Raw genomic sequence first — 17,867 nt, forward strand, 5'->3', positions numbered from 1 at the left:
ACCAATTCAATCCAAAACATCATTAAGGTAGGGGACAACAGAACTAGGCAGTGGGGTCCACCCTGCATAAGTAATGGAACAGCAATGGAAGGATGATCCTACATCTTTAGTGTGGTCCACCCTGTCTACTGTAATATCCACCCTGTCTACTGTAATGTCCACCCTGTCTACTGTAATATCCACCCTGTCTACTGTAATATCCACCCTGTCTACTGTAATATCCACCCTGTCTACTGTAATATCCACCCTGTCTACTGTAATATCCACCATGTCTACTGTAATATCCACCCTGTCTACTGTAATATCCACCCTGTCTACTGTAATGTCCACCCTGTCTACTGTAATGTCCACCCTGTCTACTGTAATGTCCACCCTGTCTACTGTAATATCCACCCTGTCTACTGTAATATCCACCCTGTCTACTGTAATATCCACCCTGTCTACTGTAATATCAACCATGTCTACTGTAATATCCACCCTGTCTACTGTAATATCAACCCTGTCTACTGTAATGTCCACCCTTTCTACTGTAATATCCACCATGTCTACTGTAATATCCACCCTGTCTACTGTAATATCCACCCTTTCTACTGTAATATCCACCCTGTCTACTGTAATATCCACCCTGTCTACTGTAATATCAACCATGTCTACTGTAATGTCCACCATGTCTACTGTAATATCCACCATGTCTACTGTAATATCCACCCTGTCTACTGTAATATCAACCCTGTCTACTGTAATATCCACCCTGTCTACTGTAATATCAACCCTGTCTACTGTAATATCCACCCTGTCTACTGTAATATCCACCCTGTCTACTGTAATATCCACCCTGTCTACTGTAATATCAACCATGTCTACTGTAATGTCCACCCTGTCTACTGTAATATCCACCCTGTCTACTGTAATGTCCACCCTGTCTACTGTAATATCCACCCTGTCTACTGTAATATCCACCCTGTCTACTGTAATATCAACCATGTCTACTGTAATATCAACCTTGTCTACTGTAATATCCACCCTGTCTACTGTAATATCAACCATGTCTACTGTAATATCCACACTGTCTACTGTCAGTAATATTAACAGCAATGGAAGGAGGAAAATAGAGAAAAAGCCTATAGTCAGCAGTCCTTACCTGCAGGTTCAGGGCGGTAAGCTGCTTGCCTTTCTCGCCACCCGCATTGCGCTTGTACTCCTCGATGGTCCAGGAGGGCTGACCCCGTTTGCCGTCACCCGACAGGCCTGTGAGCCTGAGGTCCGTGTACAGGGGGCTGCCCTTCATGTGGGACTTGACGGAGGGGGGGAAGGGGTGCGGTGAGAACACCTGCTCCACCAGGTAGGAGTCCTTGGGGGGCTTTGAGGAGCGGTGGACCTGGGGGGCGATCTCATACTGGCGCTCCCGCTCTGACTGTAGTGGGGAGGGATGGAGGGGGGGGTCAGAGGTTAAAGTTGAAAAGTGGGGTAAACAGCCAGTGAGAGAGGGAGAGAGAGATAGACGGAGAGACAGAGAGAGAGAGGGAGAGAGAGTGAGAGAGAGAGAGAGAGAGAGGGGAAGCAAGCGAGAGAGAGAGAGAGAGTAAGAGAGAGACAGAGAGTGAGAGTGAGAGTGAGAGTGAGAGAGAGAGAGAGAGAGAGAGGGTGTTGTCATATAAAAACTGTTATGTGCACATTGTGTAAGACTAAAACCACCCAGTATTTCTGTATTCAACCAATGTTTTCATTGAGTGACTGTGTGACCCAATAAAGAGACTATACCAATGTAACAGTGTATACAATACACACTGTCCTGCAGCATGGGAAGTGTGCTGTTTTGCCTAACCCCCCGGAAATCCAGAAACGAGTTTGGTTGAATAGTCCAGTTCCCAGAGTCATAAGAGAAAGATAATGCTACTGTAGATACAGACACCTAGAAGCCCTGAACACAGCGCTGTGTTATAGACAGCTAGAAGCCCTGAACACAGCACTGTGTTATAGACAGCTAGAAGCCCTGAACACAGCACTGTGTTATAGACAGCTAGAAGCCCTGAACACAGCACTGTGCTATAGACAGCTAGAAGCCCTGAACACAGCACTGTGCTATAGACACCTAGAAGCCCTGAACACAGCACTGTGTTATAGACACCTAGAAGCCCTGAACACAGCACTGTGTTATAGACAGCTAGAAGCCCTGAACACAGCTCTGTGCTATAGACAGCTAGAAGCCCTGAACACAGCTCTGTGCTATAGACAGCTAGAAGCCCTGAACACAGCTCTGTGCTATAGACAGCTAGAAGCCCTGAACACAGCACTGTGTTATAGACAGCTAGAATCCCTGAACACAGCACTGTGTTATAGACAGCTAGAAGCCCTGAACACAGCTCTGTGCTATAGACAGCTAGAAGCCCTGAACACAGCTCTGTGCTATAGACAGCTAGAAGCCCTGAACACAGCTCTGTGCTATAGACAGCTAGAAGCCCTGAACACAGCTCTGTGCTATAGACAGCTAGAAGCCCTGAACACAGCACTGTGTTATAGACAGCTAGAATCCCTGAACACAGCACTGTGCTATAGACAGCTATTATACTACCAGTACTGCAGTACCAGGAATCCTTCTCTCCATGAGTTCACTGCATTAAATAAGAAACACACTCATGTATCCACTCTCTTTTCAACTCAATAAAAAATTAATCCATAAACACAGTGCCGTATTATGAAGTACAATATTTGTTTTTAATGTCTGCGAGCCAGCATCTGATTTCTGCCCTGGGGGAAGCAAAGAAAATGCTCCTGTACAGATTTGGAGAATTGGCAATTTTTCCAAAAGGAACAAAATCAAATTGCTCTCTGTACTTGCATGTTATGATAAGGCCATTTGAAGTGCATATTGGACTATCGTGGGATAAGTGTAGAAATCAGTGTTCACTAACACAATGAAATCTATCATTTGGAAATTGACTAAGTAGTGTAAGCCTTTAAGTTCATTCAAGTCTACACTCAATATGAACCCTTACAACGGCCAAACCAGCCAATCAAAACAAGAACAGCATGTACAGCATGTTTCTATTGGCCAGATGAACATCCATTAATGTTATTGATTAATGGAAGACCTTCTCTCTTCATTCCAAAACACACTTCCAGGACAACAAAACAAATATTTCCCCAAATGACCTCCTTTCATTTTACATTGTTATGTCTGCAAGTCCCTCAAATGAACGATTGTCCTCTCCACTGACCAAGATAAACAACGTGAAGAACACATCACTCTACTGTGCAATCTATTGATTACATGTCTGGGCCAGTAAAGAAACAACACATTTACCACAAATATTCAATTCTTCATGAGTGTTTTTAGGCTCTTTACACCCCTCAATGCAGGGACGCATTGGGACTAGAAATTTCTAACACACCGGACCATTTTTTCCCTTTGTGCCTTTGTCTCTGAATGTATAGGCTGTGACTGTACGTTCCAAATGGACGTCTCTCCAGCCATCTGGAGGGCTGCATTCAATGTTAATTGGAAGTTGATGAATACCGAGCTGTAGGGGGAGAACAGCACAGTGCACGTCTGGATTCAGGAATGCTCCTTCGCAGACAAATCGATGTGTGTTTGTATGTGTGTATGTGTGTGTGTAGTTTGTTTTGCCAAGTAAATCTGCTCTCAGCTCCTGATCACCCAGGCTCCTTGTCAATCAGGCTTATCTATCTGTGTGGTAGGTCTACTTAGAGGATGTCTCTCAGCTGAGGTTAGTAGCTAGCTGTATCATCTAGGCAGTTGGGGATGATGGCCATGTTTATGGAATCATTCCAGAGACTGGAGAATGTTCTGCCTGCCTGCCTGACTAACTGCCTGCCTGCCTAACTAACTGCCTGCCTGCCTAAGTAACTGCCTGCCTGCCTGCCTAACTGCCTGCCTGCCTGCCTAACTGCCTGCCTGCCTGACTAACTGCCTGCCTAACTAACTGCCTGCCTAACTAACTGCCTGCCTAACTAACTAACTAACTAACTAACTAACTAACTGCCTGCCTAACTAACTGCCTGCCTGCCTGCCTGCCTGCCTAACTAACTGCCTGCCTGCCTGCCTGCCTAACTAACTGCCTAACTAACTAACTAACTAACTAACTAACTAACTAACTAACTAACTAACTAACTAACTGCCTGCCTAACTAACTGCCTGCCTGCCTAACTAACTGCCTAACTAACTGCCTGCCTGCCTGTCTAACTAACTAACTGCCTGCCTGCCTAACTAACTGCCTGCCTAACTAACTGCCTGCCTGCCTAACTAACTGCCTGCCTAACTAACTGCCTGCCTAACTAACTGCCTGCCTAACTAACTGCCTAACTGCCTGCCTAACTAACTGCCTAACTAACTGCCTGCCTAACTGCCTGCCTGCCTAACTAACTGCCTGCCTGCCTGCCTGCCTGCCTAACTAACTACCTAACTAACTACCTAACTAACTACCTGACTTACCTAATGAGAGTGACAAGCGAGATGAAAGCTTCAACACCGCCTAACTAACTAACTAACTGCCTGCCTAACTAACTGCCTGCCTGCCTAACTAACTGCCTGCATGCCTGCAAAACTAACTGCCTGCCTAACTAACTGCCTAACTAACTGCCTGCCTGCCTGCCTGTCTAACTAACTAACTAACTGCCTGCCTGCCTAACTAACTGCCTGCCTGCCTAACTAACTGCCTGCCTGCCTAACTAACTGCCTGCCTAAATAACTGCCTAACTGCCTGCCTAACTAACTGCCTGCCTAACTAACTGCCTAACTGCCTGCCTGCCTGCCTAACTAACTGCCTAACTGCCTGCCTAACTAACTGCCTGCCTAACTAACTGCCTGCCTAACTAACTGCCTAACTAACTGCCTGCCTAACTAACTGCCTGCCTAACTAACTGCCTGCCTGCCTAACTGCCTGCCTGCCTGTCTGCCTAACTAACTGCCTGCCTGCCTGACTAACTAACTGCCTGCCTAACTAACTGCCTGCCTAACTAACTGCCTGCCTGACTAACTAACTGCCTGCCTAACTAACTGCCTGCCTGCCTAACTAACTGCCTAACTGCCTGCCTAACTAACTGCCTGCCTAACTGCCTGCCTGCCTAACTGCCTGCCTGCCTAACTAACTACCTAACTAACTACCTAACTAACTAACTACCTGACTTACCTAATGAGAGTGACAAGCGAGATGAAAGCTTCAACACCGCCATCACACTTCTCACAATGTTGTTTTGGCACCCTAACCTGACATCCTTATTAACATTCTGGAGTTATACAAGTCTTGCAGAGGCTCTGGTGACAGGGAGGAGAGAGGAGGGAGGGAGGGAGGGAGGGAGGGAGGGAAAGAGAGTGAGTAGAGAGGGAGATTTCTGATCTGAATGGGAGGGAAGAGGGAGGATCAGGGGACTGCTTGGTTGAAAGAGACGGTGAGACAGTGGAGAGGGAGGCAGGAGAGGGGAGACCGGGAGGAGATGGAGGTGAGATTGAGAGAGAGAAGAACAGAGGGAGGAAAAAGAGAGTGGGGGGGTGGAGCAGAGGAGCAGAGGATGAGGCAAGGAGCAAAGAGGAGAGGGGAGGGAGGGAGCAAAGAGGAGAGGGAGGGATCAAAGAGGAGAGGGGAGGGATCAAAGAGGAGAGGGGAGGGAGGGAGCAAAGAGGAGAGGGGAGGAGAGGAGAGGGAGGGAGGGAGCAAAGAGGAGAGAGAGAGCAAAGAGGAGAGGAGAGGAGAGGGAGGGAGCAAAGAGGAGAAGGGAGCAAAGAGGAGAAGGGAGGGAGGGAGCAAAGAGGAGAGGGGAGGCGAGTGAGCAAAGAGGGGAGGGAGGGAGAGAGCAAAGAGGAGAGGGGAGGGAGCAAAGAGGAAAGGGGAGGGAGGGAGCAAAGGAGAGGGGAGGGAGGGAGGGAACAAAGAGGAGAGGGGAGAGAGGGAGCAAAGAGGAGAGGGGAGGAGAGAACAAAGGGGAGTTTGGGTAGAGAGGAACGGGAGAGTCAGGGAGGGAGAGGAGAGAACAGAGAGGAACGGGAGAGTCAGGGAGGAGAGAGGGAGGGAGAGGAGCTATAAGAACAGGGGACTGCTGATAAGACAGAGGGGGTACGGCTGGGCTTCAAAGGCCACTGATCAGATGGACTAACCTTTACTGTGGGTCTGCATCTGACCCCTCTCTCTCAGGACCCTCTCTCTAGTCACACGGACACAACAGTACTGCAAAAAACAAAACCTCTTCTAACATTAAATATGAATATACCAACGTGTCCTCTGGTGTGTTGGATACAGTTTCTACACAATATGAATGTGTGATGATATGCAATATTGGGAATGAAGAAGACTATGATTGAAGCTTTGAACAAATGAATGGGCCTGTAAGAAACTGATCATTTTTACCAAAATAAGGTTTCGAATGCAACTTGAACTTTTTAAATTAGGGTGGAACTATTTTCATATAATCAGGTAACGTAAGATTTGGGAAGTGGAACTATCATGGAAAATAAATGTATTCACATCGCTGTGGATAAATGTACTGTATTCATATTGCTGTGGATAAATGTACTGTATTCATATTGCTGTAAATGTACTGTAACGGTTGTCGTCGGGAATGGAGGAACAAAACACAGCAGGAACGTGAATGCTCATCTTGTATTTTATACCAAGAAAACACCAAAATAACAAAATGAAGAACGAACAACAAAACAGTCTTGTCAGGCTCACACACGCAAAACAAGAAACAATCTCCCACAAACACTACACCAAACAATTACCCATATATAGGACTCTCAATCAGAGGCAACGAGAAAGCACCTGCCTCCAATTGAGAGTCCAACCCCCCATTAACCTAAAGATAGAAATACAACAAACCAGAAAGAACATAGAAATACCAAAACCTAGAACATACACCAAAAACCCAGAAATAATAAATCAAACACCCTACTACATAAAACACCACCCCGAATCACATAAAACAAATACCCTCTGCCACGTCCTGACCAAACTACAATAACAAATAACTCTTATACTGGTCAGGACGTGACAGTACCCCCCCCTAAAGGTGCAGACCCCGGATGCACCTCAAATCTTTTTTTTTTTTTAATCCCCCTAAACTAAAGGGGGGAGGGAGGGTGGCTGCCGTCACCGACGGCACTTGTGCTACACCCCCCCTCCCCAACCCACCTATACAGGAGGTGGTTCTGGCTCCGGCCTACTGTCCTCCAGAATGCAGACAGACTTGCTCAGTTTCGGGCCGTAGGCAGACTCCCCTCGTTCCGGATCGTAGGCAGACCTCTTCCGTTCCACTCTGTAGGCAGACTCATTTGAAACACAGTTACTCATATTTAGTTCCGGGTCGCAGGCAGACTCACCCGGTTCCGGGTCGCAGGCAGACTCACCCGGTTCCGGGTCGCAGGCAGACTCACCCGGTTCCGGACTAGACACCGGTGCCGGATACTCTGGACTGCACACCGGTGCCGGATACTCTGGACTGCACACCGTTGCCGGATACTCTGGACTGCACACCGTTGCCGGATACTCTGGACTGCACACCGTTGCCGGATACTCTGGACTGCACACCGTTGCCGGATACTCTGGACTGCACACCGTTGCCGGATACTCTGGACTGCACACCGTTGCCGGATACTCTGGACTGCACACCGTTGCCGGATACTCTGGACTGCACACCGTTACCGGATACTCTGGACTGCACACCGTTACCGGATACTCTGGACTGCACACTATTGCCGAACTCTCGAGTGTGGGCTGACGCACTGGAAGCCTGATGCGTGGTACTGGTACTGGATGTGCCAGTCTGGGGACACACACCTCAGGGCTAGTGCGGGGAGTGGGAACAGGCCGAGTCGGACTGGGTTGACGCACTAGAAGCCTGATGCGTGGTGCTGGTACTGGAAGTATCAGCCTGGGAACACGCACCTCAGGGCTAGTGCGGGGAGCGGGAACAGGACGAGTCGGACTGGGCTGATGCACTGGACCGTAGAGGCGTACTGGCGGTCTCGAGCGCAGAACTGGCATCGCTCTTACTAGCTGGATGCCCACTTCCCCCTGGCAAATGCGGGGCGCTGGTATTGCGCATACCGGCCTAAAAATACTTGGCCTCGCCACAGTACCCATTACCCCGAAGCACGGGACCATCCTCGGCTCCGCCGATCTGTCCGTGTGCCCCCCCCCCCCCAAAAAAAAATTATTGGGGCTGCCTCTCCAGTCTCCTCGCCAGTCGTGTACCCCGGTAGCGTTCCCGGTCCTCTCCAGACCTCCTCCATGGGCCCTCTCCGGCCAGAATCTGCTCCCACGTCCATTTCTCCCGCCAGTCCATATCGAATTCCCCTTGCTTGTGGTGGGAGATTCTGTAACGGTTGTCGTCGGGAATGGAGGACCAAAACGCAGCAGGAATGTGGATGCTCATCTTGTATTTTATTTTAAACCAAGAAAACACCAAAATAACAAAATGAAGAACGAACAACAAAACAGTCTTGTCATGCTCACACATGCAAAACAAGAAACAATCTCCCACAAACACTACACCAAACAATTACCCATATATAGGACTCTCAATCAGAGGCAACGAGAAAGCACCTGCCTCTAATTGAGAGTCCAACCCCCCATTAACCTAAACATAGAAATACAACAAACCAGAAAGAACATAGAAAACCAAAACCTAGAACATAGACCAAAAACCTGGAAATAATAAATCAAACACCCTACTACATAAAACACCACACCGAATCACATAAAACAAATACCCTCTGCCACATCCTGACCAAACTACAATAACAAATAACCCTTATACTGGTCAGGACGTGACATGTACTGTATTCATATTGCTGTGGATAAATGTATTGTATTCATATTGCTGTGGATAAATGTGTTGTATTCATATTGCTGTGGATAAATGTATTGTATTCATATTGCTGTGGATAAATGTACTGTATTCATATTGCTGTGGATAAATGTACTATATTCATATTGCTGTGGATAAATGTATTGTATTCATATTGCTGTGGATAAATGTACTGTATTCATATTGCTGTGGATAAATGTGTGATTGTATGACTTTGTAAACAATAACAGGTCTGAAAGGAACTGCTCATTTAGACTATATTACAATCAATAGCCAGGTCTAGAATTACACTCAAAATGTGAGCAGGACAGTAATTGAACATTGTCTTATTACTGTGTGGAAGCTACTGGAGTACATTCCACAGGAGTAAGTGCCGTGTGGAGAATTGAAGAGAAAGTCAAAGTTGTGAGCCAGGCTTGGTTGTATGGCACCAGTGTACAGGTACACTAGATTCCTCAAATGGGTCTGAGCTGATTCAGAGTGTCAGAAACAACTGGTTACCCTCCATCTGGGCAATATGCCAACAGAGGTAAGAAGAGAAGAGAGAGTGAAAGATGAATATTTTGGAATGATGGTTTATCTGTGGCATTTGGAAATGGCTACGATTGACAGTGAGTCATGGTAATGATGTAATAAGGAGCTGAAGGGAGCTATGCCTTCTCTTCCTGGGTTCTATAGAATCAGGAGTAAAAGTTTATAGCCAGTCAAAAACAAAGTTCGCATAAAAAGCAAGATGACAAATGTATTTGACATTTTATCTTCAAAGCGTTTTTCATCACAAAGATTCAAAAGGTGGTTTATATAAAGCTTTCGCTTACACTTAACAATTTCAAGAATATTAACTCTTACACCTAAAACTTAACATTTTAAAGTTCCAGAAAGCTAGAGAACTAGGAGAACATAACAAGTAAATAAGTCAAACGTTTCATCATAAATTCATCATCAAATAGCACACATAATATATTTCATAATACATTTCATTTTACATTTCATCATAAAGTTTATTGTAGATTTGCATAAACTACATTTCTGATTTCAAACGTTGCCAGTTGTCAATTATATTCAGTAGGTTAAATCTAGAACAAAGTCTGACGGTTGATTGGGATCTTTTTATAATAGTTTTTTTAACTATATTTATTTGCCATGTTTGGATGAAATAACACCTTTTCATTTAGAAACGTTACATTTAGTGTGTCATTATCATTTTCTATCCACCCCGGACAGGATGGGGTTCTCTTCAGCAAGGCAGTCCCTGGTCTCCAGAGCCACCCAGAGTTTCTGCCAGAAGACTCTGGTGTGCTCCCCAGCTCTGAGCCAGCTCAGGTAGGTAGGTCTCTTCACCAGCTTTCTCATCCGGTGGAAGGGGGAGAGCTGCTGGTCTGGGACCTCCTCCAGAAACACCAGGATCAGAACGTCCTTCTGCTCATCAAACAGACGGAAGCTGGCCACCTGGATCTCCCGGGAGCACCACTCACTCTCCAGGTAGCGACGGCTGATCACGCAGATGGTCTTGCGGCTCCCGTAGATGGCGTCTGTGATGTTGTCTACGATGGGTTTGCCTGGCTGGAAGTCACGGTGATGCAGACACAGCTTCCAGCCTTGGTTTCCCTCCAGCTCAGGCAGAAGTTCCCTCAGGACCCAGGGCTGATCGTGGCCATTGTAGGAGACGAAGGCATCATATTGATGAGTCACACGGACATTCCTCCGCTTTGTGTCATAGAGATAAGCCTGAAAGAGATAGTAGGCGTAGACCACCTGCCATCTCAGGAGATGGTAGATAAAGGACCCCAGCAAGGTTAAGAGGACCAGAGAAGTGGAGGAGATGAAGTAGAAGAATCCTATATCTACTGAACAGTAGTGGGTGTCAAGGTCCAACAGTTTGGTACCTCCTAGATTGACCGGATAGTTGCAGGTAAAGTCATAGGCATCAACAACCTGCGTTTGGTTTTCTGTTGTCACCCACTGGATAAACCAAGCATTGCTGCAGTCACAGGTGAAAGTCTTGTCTTGCAGGTCCAAGTAAACTAAAGCAGGTAAAGAACGTATCATTGTCTCACTTACTACTGTAAAGTCATTCTTTCTTACCTGTAAGTAACTGAGTTGAGTGAGGTTGGCTCCTATGAGAAAATCTAAAGACTGAAGTTGGGCTTTAAACAGGTATAGCCTGTTGAGTCGTGGGATCGGGTGAAACAACTCCTTGCTCAGGGCTGTGAAGTCATTCAGGCTGATGTCAAGGGACCACAACTGTGGTGTGTGGATGAATGTGTCTGGGTGAAAGGACTTAATGTTAAGACTCCTTGCGCTGAATGCCAATAAATATTTCAGACCATGAAGAAAGTTGGATGGTATATTCAACATTCCAAAGGGATGCTGAGCGGAGATGATCAGGATCTTGAGAGACGGCAGAAGAGAAAAGGGTGGGGATTTAAGTTCACCATAATGTAGATATTTAATACGATTCCAACTCAAATCAAGTGTTTCTAAGGCTGTCAGTCCTCTGAACATAGTGGCCCTAATGTTTATTTTACTCATTCTATTCGATGTCAAATGAAGCATTTTAAGATTGACCAAACCCTGAAAGGCCCCATCTTCCACAGTGTCAATTCGGTTGTCAAATAAAATCAACATTTTGTAAGCTTTCAAAGTCTCCTTTATGGATAGTTCTTAGCATATTGCCTCCCAATTGCAAGTTTTCTAGTTTTTGCAAACAATTCTTAAAAACATAACGTAAAGATGGGATACTGTTTCTTCCCAGATCTAGGAGTTTTAAGTCCTGCAAATCTTGAAAAACATTGCCTTTAATGTCAGTGATTTCATTGTGGAAAAGACGGAGCTATGTTAGTCCTGCCAGATTGGCAAAATCGAATGAGCCTAGTTTATTGATGGTATTGTATCTGAGATCCAAGATTGTCAGAGATTGGATATTATGAGTGGCATTTGGCACAGAAGAAAGCCTATTGTTACTTAGATCTAGAGTAGTCAGTTGCTTCATTGAGCTGAATGACTGATGAGAAGGATGAGTAAGAGCATTATGGGATATGTCCAACTTAATCAAGTATGTTCAGGACTTAAGCAGTTCCTCAGAGACAAAACTCATGTTGTTATAACGCAGACAGTGTTGTCAGTGTAGTAATATGGCAGGCAATGTTGGCGAGAGCCGTGATCCTATCTTCCCCTAAATGAGACAGTATGAGAGATGTTAATGATGAGTTGAGGCTCTGCAGTACCACACTCATTTCCTTCAAAGACATGTGGACACCGCTCAAATTGAGACTTTTCATATTACTCAGAAAAGATCTGTCTGGTTCATCCCATGTCATGCTTCCATTTTGACCAGAGTAAGAGGTTTAAATAGTGGAGTTTAGGAAGAACATCAGCTGTGATCCTGAAGATTCTCATTGGTTTCTGGGATAAATCCAGCACTCTCAGTCCTATGGACTTATTTGATATGTCCTGTGCCTGGAAAAAGGTAAATCCGTTGCTTGCAATGTGCAACTCCTGCAGGTGTGTGAATAGCAAGATTGTCTGAACCTTCTTTAGAACATAAAGTTGGTTGCCGGTTAAGTTTAGTACATTTAAGCTGGAAAGATTCTGAACGGTAGAGGATGAAATGATTTTGATGTGGTGGTGGTCTAGTCGAAGCATGGAGAGGTTGCCTAGGCCCTGAAACAAGTGGTCTGAGAGGGTGTTGAGTCTGTTATTGGCTAGATTCAGCTCCTGAAGAACGACCAGGTCTGGAAAAGCCCCATCGTCCACATGAGAGATCCGGTTGCAGGACGTGTTTAAAGATTTGAGGGCTGAGAGATCTTTGAAATCAAATGTTTTGATCATCACAATGTTGTTGATGGAAATGTACTTTTCTTGGAATGTCTTCCGGTATGGCTTGGAGGTTCTTCTTTCCACAGATTACTTTCATGTTGGTATCATTGAGAGATTCACGGACTGTGCATTTTTTCAATGAACAGCCCCTTACTGGATTTAGAAGGATCCAGCAACATAGAAGAGTGCACAGAAAAATACTTGGTTATGAATATGTAGTCCCATTGCGTATTTCCGGCATGGTTATCTTCATTTTCATCAATAGGCTCTTGATGCCAGGTCCCCCTTGCAAAATGGTGTTTCTAAACTCAATGGTCTTTTCCTTTTTAAATAAAGGTTTTTAAATAAAGGTTAAATAAAAACATTTCAGTTCATTTCTGGAGGAAGAGGTGGTAAATGCCACTTATTTGACTCCAATTAACACAAAGTTTGGTCCAATTTCTTCTCAAGCTTCTTATGTTCCACCAATGGACCGTCTTCTGAGTATATACTTCTTAGACAATAATCAGAAGACAACACTCACAAGTTGTATGTCTCTCCCTCCAGCATATATTGCCATGAAATACAGAAGCATTCCATCACCTCAAGACGACTCAGTTTTACTTCCAGTCTCCAAAGACCCCTCCCTACTGTTTCACTTCCTTTTGATCCCTGTGTATTTGTATCTAAGTTTATACAGTTGACTGGACTAGTTTGGAGTGTATGTGTAGTTCCTAAATACATTTCAAATGTGTTATGTAGAAAACTTGCCTTGTTACCCAAACTCCTTGCTTCAGTCAAACGCTACGCCACGCCCACGTAATGAGTCGAGATGGAAATCCATTCAGTCTGATTGGTCGCAGAAACCGAAGGGTTGGGCCAGAGACAGAATATGCATTGCTAAAGCGGCATTTCGAAAATTTGTCATTGGCTTTGATTGGTTAACTCTGACCTAACCTTCAACCCAAGCACTCCATTCTGCCACCTCTGGTCTCTTGGCCCTCCCACCTGTACGGGAAGGTGGCTCCCGCTCAGCCCAGTCCAAGTTCTCCTCGGTCCTGGCACCCCAATGGTGGAACCAGCCTCCCCCTGAAGCTAGGACAGCAGAGTCCCTGCCCATCTTCTGAAAACACCTGAAACCCTACCTCTTGAAATAGTACCTTAAATAATCCCTGAATCTGCATAACATGAGCCACCCTCGCACTCTCTCCCAACTTGGATAGAAAGTTGTCTATTAATGCCAAAAAAGTAAATCCACCCTCAAAACACTAGCTTACTAGGGATTGGTTCATTATGCAGTGTACAATCTATAGCTATAATGTATACCATATTTAGCTGGTATTTAAACACTTTTTATAAAAATGACATCAAATAGCCTTCGCAATGAGGAATAAAAGATGTCATGGAAAAGCCTCGCAATGAGGAATAAAAGATGACATGGAATAGCCTCGCAATGAGGAATAAAAGATGACATGGAATAGCCTAGCAATGAAGAATAAAAGATGACATGGAATAGCCTCGCAATGAGGAGTAAAAGATGACATGAAATAGCCTCGCAATGAGGAATAAAAGATGACATGGAATAGCCTAGCAATGAGGAATAAAAGATGACATGGAATAGCTTCGCAATGAGGAATAAAAGATGACATGGAATAGCCTCGCAATGAGGAATAAAAGATGACATGGAATAGCCTCGCAATGAGGAATAAAAGATGACATGGAATAGCCTAGCAATGAGGAATAAAAGATGACATGGAATAGCCCAGCAATTAGGAATAAAAGTAACCGTTTTAAGGATAAATTCAGCCACTATTTATTGTTGAACTCAGCCGGTAACAGCTTACATAAATGGGCTGCAAGGTCAATTACATTAAATCAAATTAATTCCAACTTGAGAGACTCCCCTGGTGTCCTGAAGTCCTCCTTTTTTTGTGTGTACATTTTCTCACCACGGCCTGTAGGTTCAGGGTGCGGGCCCGACTGTTTTCTATACTGAGTATTGTCAACCCAAACAGCACACAATTTAAACTTAGTCTTGAATGATGCATGCCAAGATACATTATACCAGAGATAAGAGACTGTTGATATTTGCAACCACACATCTCAAACGCCGGTTCACCAGTATAAACAAAATTGCTGTTGTTTTTGAGCTGTCCAGTATCCAGACGACCTGTCCCCAGAGCTTCCTATACAGTTAATCTCTTTCCATAACGTGTTGAGGCAATTAAGGAGAATGAGAGGCTCAATTAAAGATGTTGCAGAACTGCTGTATTTTTATTTATTTATTTATTTTACCTTTATTTAACCAGGTAGGCAAGTTGAGAACAAGTTCTCATTTACAATTGTGACCTGGCCAAGATAAAGCAACGCAGTTCGACACATACAACAACACAGAGTTACACATGGAATAAAACAAACATACAGTCAATAATACAGTAGAAAAATAAGTCTATATACAATGTGAGCAAATGAGGTGAGATCAGGCAAAAAAGGCCATGGTGGCAAAATAAATACAATATAGCAAGTAAAACACTGGAATGGTAGATTTGTAGTGGAAGAAAGTGCAAAGTAGAAATAGAAATAATGGGGTGCAAAGGAGCAAAATAAATAAATAAATAAATAAATACAGTAGGGGAAGAGGTAGTTGTTTGGACTAAATTATAGATGGGCTATGTACAGGTGCAGTGATCTGTGAGCTGCTCTGACAGCTGGTGCTTAAAGCTAGTGAGGGAGATAAGTGTTTCCAGTTTCAGAGAGTTTTGTAGTTCGTTCCAGTCATTGGCAGCAGAGAACTGGAAGGAGAGACGGCCAAAGGAGGAATTGGCTTTGGGGGTGACCAGAGAGATATACCTGCTGGAGCACGTGCTACAGGTGGGTGCTGCTATGGTGACCAGTGAGCGGAGATAAGGGGGGACTTTACCTAGCAGGGTCTTGTAGATGACCTGGAGCCAGTGGGTTTGGCGACGAGTATGAAGCGAGGGTCAGCCAATGAGAGTGTACAGGTCGCAGTGGTGGGTAGTATGTGGGGCTTTGGTGACAAAACGGATGGCACTGTGATAGACTGCATCCAGTTTATTGAGTAGGGTATTGGAGGCTATTTTGTAAATGACATCGCCGAAGTCGAGGATCGGTAGGATGGTCAGTTTTACGAGGGTATGTTTGGCAGCATGAGTGAAGGATGTTTTGTTGCGAAATAGGAAGCCAATTCTAGATTTAACTTTGGATTGGAGATGTTTGATGTGAGTCTGGAAGGAGAGCTTACAGTCTAACCAGACACCTAGGTATTTGTAGTTGTCCACATATTCTAAGTCAGAACCGTCCAGAGTAGTGATGCTGGACGGGCGGGCAGGTGCAGGCAGCGATTGGTTGAAGAGCATGCATTTCGTTTTTCTTGTATTTAAGAGCAGTTGGAGGCCACGGAAGGAGAGTTGTATGGCATTGAAGCTCGTCTGGAGGGTTGTTAACACAGTGTCCAAAGAAGGGCCAGAAGTATACAGAATGGTGTCGTCTGCGTAGAGGTGGATCAGAGACTCACCAGTAGCAAGAGCGACATCATTGATGTATACAGAGAAAAGAGTTGGCCCAAGAATTGAACCCTGTGGCACCCCCATAGAGACTACCAGAGGCCCGGACAACAGGCCATCCGATTTGACACATTGAACTCTATCAGAGAAGTAGTTGGTGAACCAGGCGAGGCAATCATTTGAGAAACCAAGGCTATTGAGTCTGCCGATGAGGATGTGGTGATTGACAGAGTCGAAAGCCTTGGCCAGGTCAATGAATATGGCATTACAGTATTGTTTCTTATCGATGGCGGTTACGATATCGTTTAGGACCTTAAGCGTGGCTGAGGTGCACCCATGACCAGCTCTGAAACCAGATTGGATAGCAGAGAAGGTGTGGTGGAATTCGAAATGGTCGGTAATCTGTTTGCTGACTTGGCTTTCGAAGACTTTAGAAAGGCAGGGTAGGATAGATATAGGTCTGTAGCAGTTTGGGTCAAGAGTTACCCCCTTTGAAGAGGGGGATGACAGCAGCTGCTTTCCAATCTTTTGGAATCTCAGACGACACGAAAGAGAGGTTGAACAGGCTAGTAATAGCGGTTGCAACAATTTCGGCAGATCATTTTAGAAAGAAAGGGTTCAGATTGTCTAGCCCGGCTGATTTGTAGGGGTCCAGATTTTGCAGCTCTTTCAGAACATCAGCTGACTGGATTTGGGAGAAGGTGAAATGGGGAAGGCTTGGGCGAGCAGCTGTGGGGGGTGCAGTGCTGCTGACTGCGGTAGGGGTAGCCAGGTGGAAACATGGCCAGCCGTAGAGAAATGCTTATTGAAATTTTCAATTATAGTGGATTTATCAGAGGTGACAGAATTTCCTATCCTCAGTGCAGTGGGCAGCTGGGAGGAGGTGTTCTTATTCTCCATGGACTTTACAGTGTCCCAAACCTTTTTTGAGTTTGTGTTGCAGGAAGCAAATTTCTGCTTGAAAAAGCTAGCCTTGGCTTTTCTAACTGCCTATGTATATTGGTTTCTAACTTCCCTGAAAAGTTGAATATCACAGGGGCTGTTCGATGCTAATGCAGAACGCCACAGGATGTTTTTGTGTTTGTTAAGGGCAGTCAGGTCTGGAGAGAACCAAAGGCTATATCTGTTCCTGGTTCTAAATTTCTTGATTGGGGCATGCTTATTTAAGATGGTGAGGAAGGCTTTTTTTTTTTAAATAACCAGGCATCCTCTACTGACAGGATGAGGTCAATATCCTTCCAGGATACCCGGGCCAGGTCGATTAGAAAGGCTTGCTCACTGAAATGTTTCAGGGAGCCTTTGACATTGATGAGTGGAGGTCGTTTGACCGCTGTCCCATTACGGATGCAGGCAATGAGGCAGTGATCACTGAGATTTTGGTTGAAAATAGCAGAGGTGTATTTAGAGGGCAAGTTGGTTAGGATGATATCTATGAGGGTGCCCGTGTTTACGGCTTTGGGGTGGTACCTGGTAGGTTCATTGGTAATTTGTGTGAGATTGAGGGCATCAAGTTTAGATTGTAGGATGGCTAGGGTGTTAAGCATGTCCCAGTTTAGGTCACCTAGCAGCACGAGCTCTGAAGATAGATGGGGGGCAATCAGTTCACATATGGTGTCCAGACCACAGCTGGGGGGCAGAGGGTGGTCTATAGCAGGCGGCAACGGTGAGAGACTTGTTTTTAGAGAGATGGATTTTTAAAAGTAGAAGTTCAAATTGTTTGGG

General features: G+C 45.1%; 2 protein-coding genes across 2 annotated transcripts in view; both read right to left on the minus strand.

Moving 5' to 3' along the window:
- Positions 1-17,867, minus strand: part of LOC106594633 (major intrinsically disordered Notch2-binding receptor 1) — a 50,857-nt gene that overhangs the window by 10,413 nt on the left and 22,577 nt on the right. Inside the window, exon 4 of the mRNA XM_045708693.1 lies at positions 1,142-1,414. Coding sequence (XP_045564649.1) covers positions 1,142-1,414 — 273 coding nt within the window. The remainder of the gene's footprint in view (positions 1-1,141; positions 1,415-17,867) is intronic.
- On the minus strand, positions 9,757-11,576 carry LOC106562661 (toll-like receptor 13). The gene has a single exon (XM_014127630.2). It carries the CDS (start codon positions 11,449-11,451, stop codon positions 10,024-10,026), a length of 1,428 nt encoding a protein of 475 aa, XP_013983105.1. The 5' UTR covers positions 11,452-11,576; the 3' UTR covers positions 9,757-10,023.

Source organism: Salmo salar, chromosome ssa26 (assembly GCF_905237065.1).
Source record: "Salmo salar chromosome ssa26, Ssal_v3.1, whole genome shotgun sequence".
NCBI classification, from domain to species: Eukaryota; Metazoa; Chordata; class Actinopteri; order Salmoniformes; family Salmonidae; genus Salmo; species Salmo salar.